The 14,186-nt window shown below is 46.1% G+C and overlaps 1 protein-coding gene across 1 annotated transcript in view; it reads left to right on the forward strand.

The window, feature by feature from the left end:
• EGFR (epidermal growth factor receptor) overlaps positions 1–14,186 on the forward strand; it is a 201,375-nt gene that overhangs the window by 143,372 nt on the left and 43,817 nt on the right. The window contains exons 4-8 of the mRNA XM_041721689.1: positions 2,196–2,330; positions 7,568–7,636; positions 8,464–8,582; positions 10,095–10,236; positions 11,845–11,961. Of these exons, the coding sequence (XP_041577623.1) occupies positions 2,196–2,330; positions 7,568–7,636; positions 8,464–8,582; positions 10,095–10,236; positions 11,845–11,961 (582 nt within the window). The remainder of the gene's footprint in view (positions 1–2,195; positions 2,331–7,567; positions 7,637–8,463; positions 8,583–10,094; positions 10,237–11,844; positions 11,962–14,186) is intronic.

The raw sequence follows: 14,186 nt of genomic DNA on the forward strand, positions 1-14,186 counted from the left end.
GGAAGGGAGCCCATCAGGAAGAGGGGGACGAGAGCAGAGGCTGCGTAACAGAGGGGGTCCTGGGAACGGTAGGAGCCCCACGATGGATGTGCTGGGATGAGGTGACGCATCCAGACCCGAGCTCAGAAGCGGCTGGCACAGCCCTCCAGCTGGGCTCCTGGGTTTGGCCATCCTGTAAAACTGCCTGAAGACTTTCCACCCACCACTTTAGGTGCTCAGAACACCCACCCACATGGTCTGCGTTTATGCTAATACTAATTTGTGCTATTTACACGTTTTACGAAATGGTCTGTACATTGAGCATGCCTCAATCTGCCCGTCTGGCCTCGTGCTATCTCGTGGTGACAGGCAGATGTGGTTAAGAGCATGGACCCCGGAGCCAGGATGTCTGGGTTCTAGCCCTGGCTCCGTCACTCACCAGCCAGATGCCCCTGGAGCAGATCCTCCCTGTGTCTCGGTTTCCTCCTCTTTAAAAAACGTGCATAACAATGGTAACACACTTCCCGGGGGTGTTGAGAAAATTAAGTGAATTACTGTGGAAAAAGCACTTAGGAGTTATTCCTGTTGTTGGTATTATTTCTGTTGTTGGCATGGGGTCGTATGAAGGCAGAATATTTAATGTTATTAAATCATTATTCTATGTGAATTATTTAGTAGTAATGAAGCACCGTTGTTGATAATTAACTCAGTGCCCACCACAAAGTATAAAATCATCAAATACTGAAAGTAAAAATAAAAGTGACTGCTGCCAGACAGATGACCTCTTCCTCTGCCAAGCAACCAGTCAGGGGCACCTGGATCGTCCAGGACCTTTGCTGCCTTCCTTTTACTTCTCACGTTTGCAGGTTGTAGGTGTTTTGTAAGGCCCCCCCTTGACCCTCCATCGTGCATTCTCTCTTGGCACCGTGGTCTGTTGTCCTGAGTGTCACAGCAGCCTTAACGCCCCTACGTTGTGTTTCGGGTCTGACCTCTCAGCAGAGATTTATCCTCTTGACTCTGGCTGCCTCCTGACTAAATGTTCTCTCTTGATTGTCCTGCTGTCATCTTTGACTTTCTACCCAGTGCTCCACAATTTGGCCCTTCGGGACCTCCCAGCCTTCCTTCTGTGATTCCTTTGTTCTGCACCATCCGCGGAAGCCAACGCCTGCCTGGCCCTCCGACGTGCGTTTGCTGCAGTCTTCTGGCTGCGGAAAGCCTGCTGCGCCCTCCCCTCTGTATTCCACAATATGCTCCTGTTTCTGTTCTGGGAACTGTCATTCTTTACAACAGCCTCAGAGCTCTTCCCGGGGAGGACCTTTCCTTGTCCACATTGGTACTTTGTGCTTGTGGTAGTCCCATTCCCTGCTGGTGGCGGTGGGGGTGGGGGTGGGGGGTTGCCAGGCTTTATTTATGTATCTGTATTGAAATTACAGACAGTCATGGGACTATTGTGAGGATTAACTAAGATAATGCATTTAAAGCAACTCGCAGAGTACCTGGCCCTGTCATGTGTCATGCATGGTCTCCCGTGGCATGAGCTCATTGACCCTGTGACCTGTCTACCTTGTGAGCGCCTAGGTCCTCCTTATCCTTGCTGCAGTGGTTTATGCACATACGACATAGTAACCGTGTCTGTCTAATGTCGTACATGCAATACTCTCCCTTTGCTCACCCTCGAATTTTTTTTAGCCATTACAGATTTTTCATGTTGTATTGTTTCTTCCTTTGAAACAGTCATACCGGTCCTTCATGCCCTTTGCATTCCTAGTGTCCACCATCTCTTCATCAAACATACAGATTCTTCTCACCTTCCCCTCCCACTCCCCTGCCACTTTTTCTGGTGAGGAGCTCCAGAGGCAGCTCACAACATCACCCCTTCTCCTGGCCTCCCAGCCCACGGTGGTGACTGCCACCACCTGTCTGTCCCGTTTGCCCCTTATATCATCATACACCTTTCTTCCTCCCCGTATTTCTGAATTCTGATAGTTTGTGGATCAGAGGCCCATTTCAGGAGGCAAACCCTAACCCCTCCGCAGCACTATCATCAACTCATTTTTCAACTGCCCCCCCTCCCTCCGCCACAGCTCTATAGGGAGTCTTGCTCGCACACCGGCATTATTTTAGCAGAAGTCAAAATGTGAAGAAGTATTGCATACGTACTTTGTGGAAGTTTAAAGACAGGCCCGTTTGATAACTGAGGTTCTTTTCACGCGCAGAAATACTACAAGGCTCTGTGCGCTTCAGCAATAACCCTGTCCTCTGCAACGTGGAAACCATCCAGTGGCAGGACATCGTTGACAACGATTTTATAAGCAACATGTCGATGGACATCCAGAACCAAGCGGGCAGGTGTAAGTGTTCCATAAACGTCCTCTGCCTGTAGCTCCTGTGGGTGGGACAGAGCTGTCGTGTGTTGGGTGGTGAGATGACAGAGAACAGAGTTCATGTTTAAGCCACATTCATCTAAAGCAAAAATAGCTAACAATTGATCCACCCACTACAAGAGCACTTATCCGGGACAGAGGGTAAAGGCTTTTTCTCGTGACGGCATGCCTGCTAACAGAGCAGATCACCCCCTCCACGACAGCTGAGCCCTCATGTGGCCATGGAGAAGAGCTGTCGGCCCAGGCATGGGGGCTTCTCCTGTCATGCCCGGAGGAGACAAGCCAAACTTTTGTGTGCTTCCGACTTGCTGCTGAGCCTCCAAGCAGCGCCAGGCTCTCCGGAAGCACGTAAGGTGACCTCTGCCCTCCTACACAGAGCCCCAGGCAAAGTTGGGCACGGTGCACAGGGGGGGCGTTTGTCCACATTCCCCTGGTGCCAGTGACCCGGTCCCTGCCATTCATTGGCAGAGCGGCCCGTGCCAGGGAGAGGCTGGCAGGGGGCCAGGCTGTAGGTCGGGGCAGCACCACTTGGCCCCTTGGCAGTGCTGTGTGGGAAACTCTGAAGACACATGTTTACAGTTACCAAGCTCCGCTTGGCTTCTCCCTTCCTGATCTCCCTGGTCTTTCAAGCCTTTAAAATAAGAAGTCATCACCATTTCCTGCTTCTCTGTTTCCCTAAACTGTGCAGTGGATGCACGTTTTTGTTTTGGGGTAGGTTTTTTTGTTTTTGTTTTGTTTTGGGTTTTTTTTTTTTTTTTGGTGTCAAAGAATTTGGAGTTCACATGGATCTTCAAAATTGACTAGAGCCCCTTTCTTGTTACTTCATTTTATCTTATTGTATTTATTTGTTTTTTTATTGTAGTGAGATACCCTTAACATAAAATTTACCATCTGAACCATTTTTAAGCATACAGTTCAGTGGTATGAGGCACATTCACACTGTGATACAATCATCACCACCATGCATCTCCGGAACTCTTTTTATCTTGCAAATACTGAAACTCTGTCCCCGTGAAACAGTAACTCCCCTCCCCCTCCCCCAGCCCCTGGCAACCAGCATTCTACTTTCCATCTCTACAATGTGACTGCTCTAGGGACCTCATTCATGGTCTGTCTTTTTGTGACCGGCTTCCATCCCTTAGTGTAATGTCCTCAAGTTTCATCCAGGTTGTAGCATGTGTCAGAATTTTTTACTTTATATGGATGAATAAACATCCCATCGTGTGTATATATGTATGCACATGCTTTGCTTATCCATTCATCAGTTGATGAGCTCCTGGGTTGCTTCCACCTATTGACAGTTGTGAATAATGTCACCGTGAACCTGGTGTTGAGCTCCTTTGTTTTATAAATACATTATTCCAAGAGATATTCGGCATGGTACCGTGTTTTCAAGAAATTGGAAATTTTGTTCTACAGTGCAAAATTTTGTGTTACCTGTGACATCCAGGTTAACCTTTCTGCAGCTATCTAATAGACAGTGGGGAGTTAAATTGTGGACGTTTATAACAACAGAAAAACTGACACAGGAAGGCTGTGAGGCTAATACGGATTTGCCATAGACTGAATCAACCAGCCCAAATGGCACACCTGTCCTCATCACACCGGGACTGTGGGAAAGAGCCTGAAAGAAAATGTTGGGAAGGAAGAATGATAGATACATGTAGGAACAAGATCCAGATATGCCAAAGCTACGAACTGCAAACTGATATGGTTATTGAATTAAGAATAGATGGGTAAGGGGATCCCTGGGTGGCTCAGCAGTTTAGCGCCTGCCTTTGGCCCAGAGCGTGATCCTGGAGTCCCGGGATCGAGTCCCACGTCGGGCTCCCTGATGGAGCCTGCTTCTCCCTCTGTCTGTGTCTCTGCCTCTTTCTCTCTCTCTCTCTCTCTCTCTCTCTCTCTCATGAATAAATAAATAAAATCTTTAAAAAAAAAAAAGAATAGATGGGTAAGAATAAGCTACACACGTAGAAGAGAAAGACAGTAAGAGTAAGCCTTGCTAAATTAAATGTCCATAAAGAAATGACATTTCAAGCAAATGAGGGAAGGATTTATTATTCAGGAAATCATTCCAGAATGATTGAACTATTAAGGGGAAAATATCAAAGGGACAGAACTATAATGATTTTTTTTTTTAAAAGACACTGTCCACCTGCTACCTGTATTCTCCTCATTAATTACCCAGCAGGAACAAGAATAGGAGTCTGCCACTCCTTTTGTGCTGAAGGAACCCCTGCCCTAGCCCAGTACTCTTCATGGCACATGTGTCTTCTGAGAACTTGCCTCATTTAATTTGTATCTAAAAAAAAAAAACTCATAAGGTGATTAAAGTATTTTGTGGACAATGGATTTGAGATTCAGAAGGGTCACCCAGAGCACCCCCACGTGATGTTATTGCTGCTGTAGCTTGGAATTTAAAGTTAGACTGGGTGGGTTTACTGAGGGAGAAATTAAAAAAAGAAATCAGTCATCCACTTTATACACCAACATACATTCCAGATTGTATGATGTATAATGCATTGCTGAATATATATGTAAGTGCTAGGAAAGAAACATAAAGATGGATATTGGTAATACCAAGTTGAAAAGCCAGTCGGATACCATAAAAGAAAACTTAAATATGAAAAAAATCTTAATGACAAACAGCAAAAACATTGTACATCAGCTGCTTACCTTGAAAGGGGTTGATATTCTTGATAATATGATCATATAAAGTAGTCTTAGGTATCCCACGAAAAAGATGAACCTCTCAATAAAAAAAAAAATGGGCCAAAGACATGAGCAGTTTGTGCCCTCCACATACAAAGATGGCCAAGAAGTAAAGTAAAATGTTATTTCTTACTGTTATATTAAAAAGGTCAAAATAAAATAAAGAAGCATCATTTTTGCCTTTGCTAAAGATTTGGATTCCTTTTGATTTTTAGATACCTGGATCAGGAGGGGTATGGAGAAGTAGAAATTCTTATATTCTTCTTGTGGGCATATAAATTAGTCAAATGTGGTCAGAGATAGAATTTCAGCAATATGTATTGAAGCTTTAAAGTATGCACTCCTCATGTCTAGGAAGACTAAGAAAAAATATTAAGAGGAGTGAAAATTACAAGGATATAGAAAATTATTTTTGTGCAAGAATATTCCTTGCAGCCTTATTTATAATGAATGTTGGAAATAACTTACCTATGTAAAAATGAGAGCCTGGTTAAAGCCATGCCATTGAAAATCATGTTATGTAGACGGATATTTAAAGGCATGGAAAATTGCCATGTTTTATTAGCTTTTTTTAAAGTTATGATACAAAGTATAGTGTGACATCAATTCTTATACATGCATATACTTATGTATATATTGGTTACCTCTGCATGATTCTCATTTCTTCCTTTTTTCTATTATCCGTATTTTGGTTTTTTTTTAATATTATTTATTTGCAAAAAAAAAAAAAATATTATTTATTTGCGAGAGAGAAAGCAAGCAAGCAGGGGGAAGAACGGAGGGAGAGGGAGAAACAGGCTCCCCGCTGAGCAGGGATCTCGATGCAGGGCTCAATCCCAGGACCCTGAGATCATGACCTGAGCCGAAGGCAGATGCTTCACTGACTGAACCACCCAGGTGCCCCTCTGTTATCCATATTTTCTATAATTTGCCTGCATTTCCTTTTTTGTCACATAGGATTAATAATAGAATTATAAGCAAAACTCAATTCATTGGTTGGCACGTGTTTTTCCGATATGGGAGGGTGCCATTAAGCATTTTTATTTTAAATGTTTTGTTTGGGGACGCCTGGGTGACTCAGTGGTTGAGCACCTGCCCCTGGCTCAGGGCGTGATCTGCCGTCTCAGGCTCAAGTCCCACATCAGGCTCCCTGCCTGGAGCCTGCTTCTCTCTCTGCCTGTGTCTCTGCCTTTCTCTTTCTGTATCTTTCATGAATAAATAAATAAAATATTTTTAAAAATAAGTAAGTAAGTAAATAAATAAATAAATATTTTGTGTTTCGTAAACCTACTACATTCTTTAATAGGGATTGAGAACTGTAAGTATAGGGCAAACAGTAAAAATAACATCACTGTGCAGACACAGGCACTTTTAACATTTCTGGGTACTGCTTCTCTTGCCTGTCTCCCTCTCTGTCTCTTTACTTCTGTCTCTGTCCCTCTCATCTTCACAGCCCGCACCGTGCATTTGGGGTTTGGCCTCACCATCTCTCATGATTCCTAGGAGCACCAGCATTGCACTAATGCCCTTCACTTGTGGGGTGACTGGAAAGATTTTCAGTCTCATAAAGGGGTGTCCTAGTTCCACAGTAACTTGGGAAATCATCAGCTCTTCCATTTGAAATCTAAATTCTACCGGGAATTAAATTCTTCCTGACTGTAGGCGACTTTGGGGCACACATGACCTCCTTCAGGTTGATGTGTCTTTGCAACAAAAGATACCTGCACGGCTGATCTTTTTCCAACAAACTTGGGTAGTCGATCTGTTCTCTTTATGCAGATAGAAGGCTTTGGTCTTCAGGTATCTCAATGCTAATGTAAAAACAAAACACAACCGATGAGATTTTAAAAATCTTGTAGCTGTAATTTGTAGTTGATCATTTACAAAAAACTGCAAAAACCAATCGACATCAATATTTCCACGCAGTAGCTTAAAATCAACAGCTACAGGTTTAGCTAATCAGCAAAGTGATGCACACTGTGAACATTGGACCCTTTGAGCAGCGTCAAGACCTCTGTTTGGCTTCGGGTCTAGGAGACTTTATTTGCAGGCCCCCATTTCCCCAAGATCACTGACCCCCTGGTCACTCGAGACTGGCACAGTGAGTGTAGTGTGTGCACCAACCCCACCAGACTGACACCCGTCACACTGAGATGCTGGAAGATCCCCAAGGCTAAACAGATGTGGAGATTGGACCATTTGGACCTCAGTTTTCATGGCCTGTGACAAGTCAGTAATTCTCCTGCGTCGGTTTCTGCAGCTGAAATGTCAAAAAAGCAGAACATGGTTCCTCTTTTTTTTTTTTTTCCTTCTGATAGTCTTTCAAGTCATCTTACAAACCAACCAGCAAACAAACCAACAAAAGAATAAGAAATGTGAAAGCTGTTCCTTGTTTCTAGGACGTCGCTTTGCTCAGGGCAGGTTGTCATCAGGTCCTTCCATCCATTCTCTTCCTCTGAGATAGGAATTTAACAATTACTTTTACGTTTTAGGCCAAAAGTGTGATCCAAGCTGTCCCAATGGAAGTTGCTGGGGTCCGGGAAAGGAGAATTGCCAGAAACGTAAGTCAGCAAGCAGAATTTCAGATAAATGTGTGCCCATGTCCCTCCCCTTATACTCATAGGTGTTTGCCCTTTGACGACTCCAAAAAAGCAGTTGCCTGAATGACATCCTTGCAAATCTCCCTGCATGTGGTTAATCCGGTGTGGGCCATCTGGGGCACTGGAGCTTGTCATTAATGAGTGAAAGTCAGCCACACAGATGCCACCAGTTTCTTTGAACCGTATGTTTGCTGCATTTTCCTGGGAACAGAAGACTTGCCCGTGTTACCTGAGTTTCAGGACACTTCTTGTTTTCTCTCCCTTGGGGGCCCGTCTACACAGAAGCACGAGCAACCCTTTTAGAAGGGTTCTGCTGGGATCCTCAGCTGAGGAGCATGGGTGGCCAAACAATCTGGGGACGGCCCCCTTTTCAAGTTCACTGTCTGTCGTTCAGTTTGCTTGTGATGTGACTGTTGGGTCCTTTTACACACTGCTTTCGGGCACGCACTTCTGTTATTTGATGTGTTTCCGTATCACCCGAAATCTCAGCTCTCGCCAGCATGTAATTAGTGAGCAGCTCTAGAAGTCTAGACCTGATCTGATGAGTCCTCCTAAGTGATTAAAAATAAGTGGGAAAAAGAGGTGCAATAAAGAAACGTCGTGATTCAGTGTAATTTGGCCGAGTGCGGATGTTTGGGAACTTGGACGAGCCGGGCACCCGCTAAATTCATCACTTTGTTCACCTTTTCACCTGCTGTTTGCCAGTACCCTGCAAGGCCCCTGGGGAATGACCCCTCACCCCCCCTCCCTGGCTCTTCAGCTCACCGGTGACCTTTGCTCCTTTCCAGTGACCAAAATCATCTGTGCCCAGCAGTGTTCGGGGCGCTGTCGCGGCAGGTCCCCCAGCGACTGCTGCCACAACCAGTGTGCCGCCGGCTGCACGGGGCCCCGCGAGAGCGACTGCCTGGTAAGGCCGGCCCTGCCCAGCAAAGCAGCAGCTCTTGTCCTGCCTTCACCACTTACTTCGTGACTTCAGGCAAACTGTAGGACCCCTCTGTGCCTCGGTGTCCCTGCCTGACGATGCTGGATGGTGCTGGATGGTGGCCTGGGTGGCACCACGCCTGTGCCGTCCATACCAGGACTGGGCGAGGGATGAGCAGCGGCACTAAGTGTGAGCTGTCTGGGCTTGGTGTTGGCTGTGGCCAGCCGCACTGTTGTCACACTCCTCATTATTCCGCTTCAGTACAGTGGAGGCGACAGCAGAGGCCCCTAACATACCTCTACAGAGGTATTGGGGGACATACCCAGAGCCACACAGACCTGAGGACCCCGGCTGGAGCTGCACCCAGATCTTCCAACCCACTTGCTCTGCTCTTTCAGAGCCTCCTGCACCCCCCACCCCCACCCCACCCCGCACCAGGGGCCTCGGAGTGCTCACGTTTGCCCCCGTTACTGCAGAAAGCCCTGACAGGAGCCTCCCTGCCCCAGCGGGCTGTAGGCCCCCCCGTAGGTGGCATCTCACGGTGCTTGCAAGCATCTTGGGAGTCCTGGAGACATGAGGGCTGGCAGACAGGAGTCCTGGAGGTGGCCCCAAACGCTTGTGGGCTCCAGACAAGAAGGCCCACCTGGGGTGGAATCCAGAAGACTCCAGTTTCAGGGAGAGGGAATTTTTGTTTTTATTTTACTTTATTTTTTTAAAAGATTTTATTTATTTATTTATTTATGAGAGAGACAGAGAGAGAGGCAGAGACACAGGCAGAGGGAGAAGCAGGTTCCATGCAGGGAGCCCGATATGGGACTCAATCCTGGGACCCCAGGATCACTCCCTGGGCTGAAGGCAGACGCTAAACCGCTGAGCCACCCAGGGATCCCCAGAAAGGGGGATTTTTAAATTCCAGAGGCTGCATCCCCGGCCCCAGGGATTTTTGACCTGGTTGGTCTGAGCTGATTGTGATGTGCCACTGGACGGGAGATGGCAGGTGGGTCTGAGGGCCACCGCTGTCTGTGGCCTGGTCCCCTCTACACAGTGCCCTCCCGCATCAAGGTTTTCTGCAGTTTGGCAATAAATTCTAAAGAATAGAATTCATATGGCAGTAAATTCCAAAGAACCTCAAGGGTTGTTTTTTGTCTTTTTTTAAATAAGGGGTACCCAATAAATTGAGTTTAAAAATAATTTCACTCCACAGTTACCACGGTAGTATGTGAACTCCATCATTTTGTAAATTAATAAAAATGTGTGTTTTATCATCGTAATCCATAAATCATCACAGCTAGGACAGTACAAGAAAAATCAGACTTTTGAGATCTTGCTGAATCTTCTGGAAGTTTTTTTGGCTAGTTTTTTTTGGGGGGGGGGGGGCGGGTTGCTTAAATCAAATTCCTGGACATGAACTGCGAGGTGAGCTTTCTGCACACAGTTGAAACAGTCCCGAGCACCCTTGCTCAGCCTGACCCGTACATGTTGTCCCTCCTGTGATAGGTCTGCCGCAAGTTCCGGGATGAAGCCACGTGCAAGGACACCTGCCCGCCCCTCATGCTCTACAACCCCACCACCTACCAAATGGACGTCAACCCAGAGGGAAAATACAGCTTTGGTGCCACCTGCGTGAAGAAATGCCCCCGTGAGTTCATCACATGTGAAAAATTTTCATTTATCAGATGGCTGCTTCCTGTTTGGTCTCCTCTTGGAACCTTGAGTCCTTTGTCTCGGGTAGTCTTTGGGTCCATATGTTTGCCTCACTGTCAGGCAGGTGACCGCGGACCTGTCCCAGTGCACAGATGAGGTGCCCGCCCCCTGCCGTAGGTGTCAGGGGATGGCTGGTGCTCTGTCCAGCAGTGTCTGTTCTCGTGTGCGTGGTGGCCAGGACAACAAACACACCCCGGGACTGAGGTCCAGCTGGAATAGTCTAGAATATTCAGTTGTCTGGTTGGAGGATTCACTGTTTAGCTCTCGTGTCTGGCAGGTATTGAAAATTAGAGAGTGTGTCAGAAGACCTGCCTTCTTCAGTGGTTAAAATTCTGATAAAAAAAAATTGTGCTTCTTGAGGGAACTAAAACTCCATTGGAGTCTGTTTGTGTGTTGTTTGGTTTTAATTGTCTCAGATTGGGTTTTGCTTATCGGCATTTGCCTTCAATAGGTGGCTTGGTGTTCAGGGCAATGATGATATGAATTATGCCCTAACAGAGAAAGTCTAACGTTGTCTAACTGAAGAGCTTTAGAAACCAATCTTGATTTCTAGGAGGAGAGACTAAGAGAAAAAAAATCGTAAGCGTAGTTACGAGGGGGCAGATTTGCCCTACCAGGTTTATGGACATGAAAACTTTTAAATTCTGTATGGAAAAAAAAAACACATAAACAGAATAATACACCACTGTAATGGAACTAACTTACTAAAATTTTTTTAAATTCCCACAACCATGACACAGGTCTAATCTCTGAGAGAGGGCCTTTACTAGGTAGGGTTTAAAAAACCCGCAGGGGAGCCTGCTTCTCCCTCTGCCTGTGTCTCTGCCTCTCTCTCTGTGTCTCTCATAAATAAATAAATCTTCAAAAATTAAAAAAAAAAAAATCTTTAAAAATCCACAGAAAAACAGAGCCCGAGAGCAAAAGCAGACAATTTACCAAAAGAAGAATTACGGATGTCCGATAATTATGTTTGAGGACATACTTGGGAAAGTCAAAACAGGAACACGGAGAGCTCCAGAAACATTGATATTTGTGTTAATATTAACATACATAAATTACTTGCAAGTGAGCAGAGGCTCAGAAGGGGACCCGTGTGCCTGGCTCGCTGCAGAACCAGCTGGCGGTACGCACCCCCAGCCAAGGGAAGGCTGCCGGGCTGGACGGGACCTCAGAGGGGGCCGTCGGCCACAAGTACTACCCGCATCCTCAGACGTGGATAGTGCCTGATAGTACATCCTGGAGGCATCAACCAAAAAGAAAAATGAGCTGCAAAGAGATGTTTGAAACCATGTTCTACTTGACCCATCTGTTTCCTGCCCGTGATGGGCTCTGTTTCTCCACATCAAGGCTGGAAAGGCATTAAAGCTCTCGAACCTGCTTCCTTTTCTGTTTGCAGCCTCTCATTCTTTGTCCTTCAAGTAAATAAAACCCGAGGATTATAGGCCCTTTTCATCGGCCCCTTTATAGGGGAACATGAGACAATGGTGTGGGGCCCAGAAACACCTGGTGCGGCTTTCGCCACCTTGCTTCCTTGTCTCTCCAGGCAACTACGTGGTGACAGACCATGGTTCATGTGTCCGCGCCTGCAGCTCTGACAGCTACGAGGTGGAGGAGGATGGTGTCCGCAAGTGTAAGAAGTGTGAGGGGCCTTGTCGCAAAGGTAGGAAGCCCACAGCGTGTGGTCGTGAAGCCCCCCCAGGTCCCCTCCACGTCATACTTGGAAGAGATCGGAGCAAATCTCTCCCTTCATCTTGGGTCCTTGGAGGACGCTCAATGCCAATTGACTCCTCCTTATTATAAGCCTTTATAATTGTCGTTTTTGTAAAAATTTCCGAACACCTAGAAATGTTGCAAGACCAGGGCAATGAACACCCGTACACCTTCCGCATAAATTCACCACTTTTTAGTGTGTTGCCTCATTGCATGCGTGTGTGTGTGTGTGCATGCCCTGGTCAACTTTTTTCCTGAGTTACAGGACAGAGATATCATAACACTTCACCCCTACATTTGTCAGCATATTTTCCTCCTCCTTCTCCTAAGGAATAAAAGATTCACGCTCAGGATTATTTAACATCAACTCAGTACTCTTTTCTGCTATTCAGTTTAATTCGGGCTTCCCCCTCCTATCCCGATCAAGTCGTTTTTATTTTTTTTCCTTTTTCCTTTTTTTTTTTTTTGAATTTAAATTCAATTTGCCAGCATATACTATAACACCAGTGCTCATCCTGTCAAGTGCCCTCCTTAGTGCCCGTCACCCAGTCACCCCATACTCCCCCACTCCTCCCCTTCTGCAACCCTTTGTTTTTTCCCCAGAGTTAGGAGTCTCTCGTGGTTTGTCTCCCTCTTTAATTTTTTTCCCTCCTCACTCAGTTTCCCTCCTTTCCCTTTTAATCCCTTTCACTATTTCTTATATTCCCATATGATGATTGTCCTTCTCCAATTGCTGATTAAGTTATTTTTAGCTGCTTATCAATCCAGAACCCAATCACCCATGATGGGTTTCATGTAGATGTCCTGCCTCCAGTATCTTCATTCATCAGCAGCTGTATCTCAGCTCCCCTCCGCCACTGGCTTTTCTTCTCCCTTCTCCCCACATGACCTCATGTGAAGAGTCTAGGCCAGGTGTTTTGCAGTGTCCCTCAGTTTGGCTTCACTGGCTGTTTGCCCTTATGGCCACACTCCGGTTGAGCGTTGTGGGAAGGAGCACTGCGTAGGTTGTGTTGATTTCCTCTCATTGTATCTCATCAGGTGGCCTATGATGCCATGTTATTTCATTACTGATGATGACAAGTCAGTAAAGATTTCTGATGGCTATGAAAGAGTGATTTTTCTCTTTCTATCATGTCTTCACTTATTAGTTGGCATTCCTTTTTTTAAAAAGTGTGAAATCATGGAATCCTTTATTCAGTTTCTAGAAATCCATTCCTGTCATTCATTTGGGTGCTTAAATTGTCCCACATGTGGCCAGGAGGAGCCTCTCCAGAGGCCTCCTGCGTCCCTTTGGCACATCCCATGTCCTAGTCATGTCTTCTACTCAAAAGGTCCTGACTAAACTCCTTGCACTTTGCTTCTTAACCTTAATATATCCTGTAAATCACTCCAGATAAGTTCATATAAATCTTCATTCTGAATTTAGGAATTAAAGTAACCCCACCATCACCATTGCACACGAGCAGAAGGAGAGAACTTGAATAAACACAGGGAATCCCCTGCCAGACCTCTAATTAAATGGCAGTTCCTCCTCTGGCCACCTCATTCTCCATTGTCAGCCAGACCCTGTGAATCCTAAGGAAGCCTGGCCATGAATCCCACAACCCCATTGTGCTAGATGCAGCACAGGATGAGCCATTCAACCCAGGAGTCCTTAGAGCAGCTCCTCAGAACCAGAGAGGAGGCTGGCCCACAGGGTGAGCCTGGAGACCCAGCTGGTGGGACGGTCGTGAACACCCCAGTCAGCAGGGGAATGTTTTCCTACAAGGGACGCCCAGTGGAGTGAAGCATGGGGATGGTGGAACAGCAGGGCTTGACTGCATCCCCGAGAAGTCCACGGGGAGGAAAGAATAAGATCTTATCCTGAGCAAGGAGATTTGCAGTGATTACCCTTCAGAGTCAAGGTAAAGTCTGGAAGATAGGTACGCAAATTGCTCTGCAAACTCTAGAGGGAGAATTACAACAGATAAATGGGCTTTCCGGTAGAGGTGGCATTTGCAATGGAAATTTAGGAGCGGATCTAAATTAATAAAGGGGCTCAGAGTGTGGAAAGGGGCATTTGAGACTGATGTAGCAATAGGACACAGATCAAAGCCTTTCGCTCAAGTAAACACAGGGGAAAAAGTTCATCTGATAAAAGCTATTACAGTATTCCCTATGACGTAGTATAAGACA

Source organism: Vulpes lagopus, chromosome 11, assembly GCF_018345385.1.
Source record: "Vulpes lagopus strain Blue_001 chromosome 11, ASM1834538v1, whole genome shotgun sequence".
NCBI lineage: Eukaryota > Metazoa > Chordata > Mammalia > Carnivora > Canidae > Vulpes > Vulpes lagopus.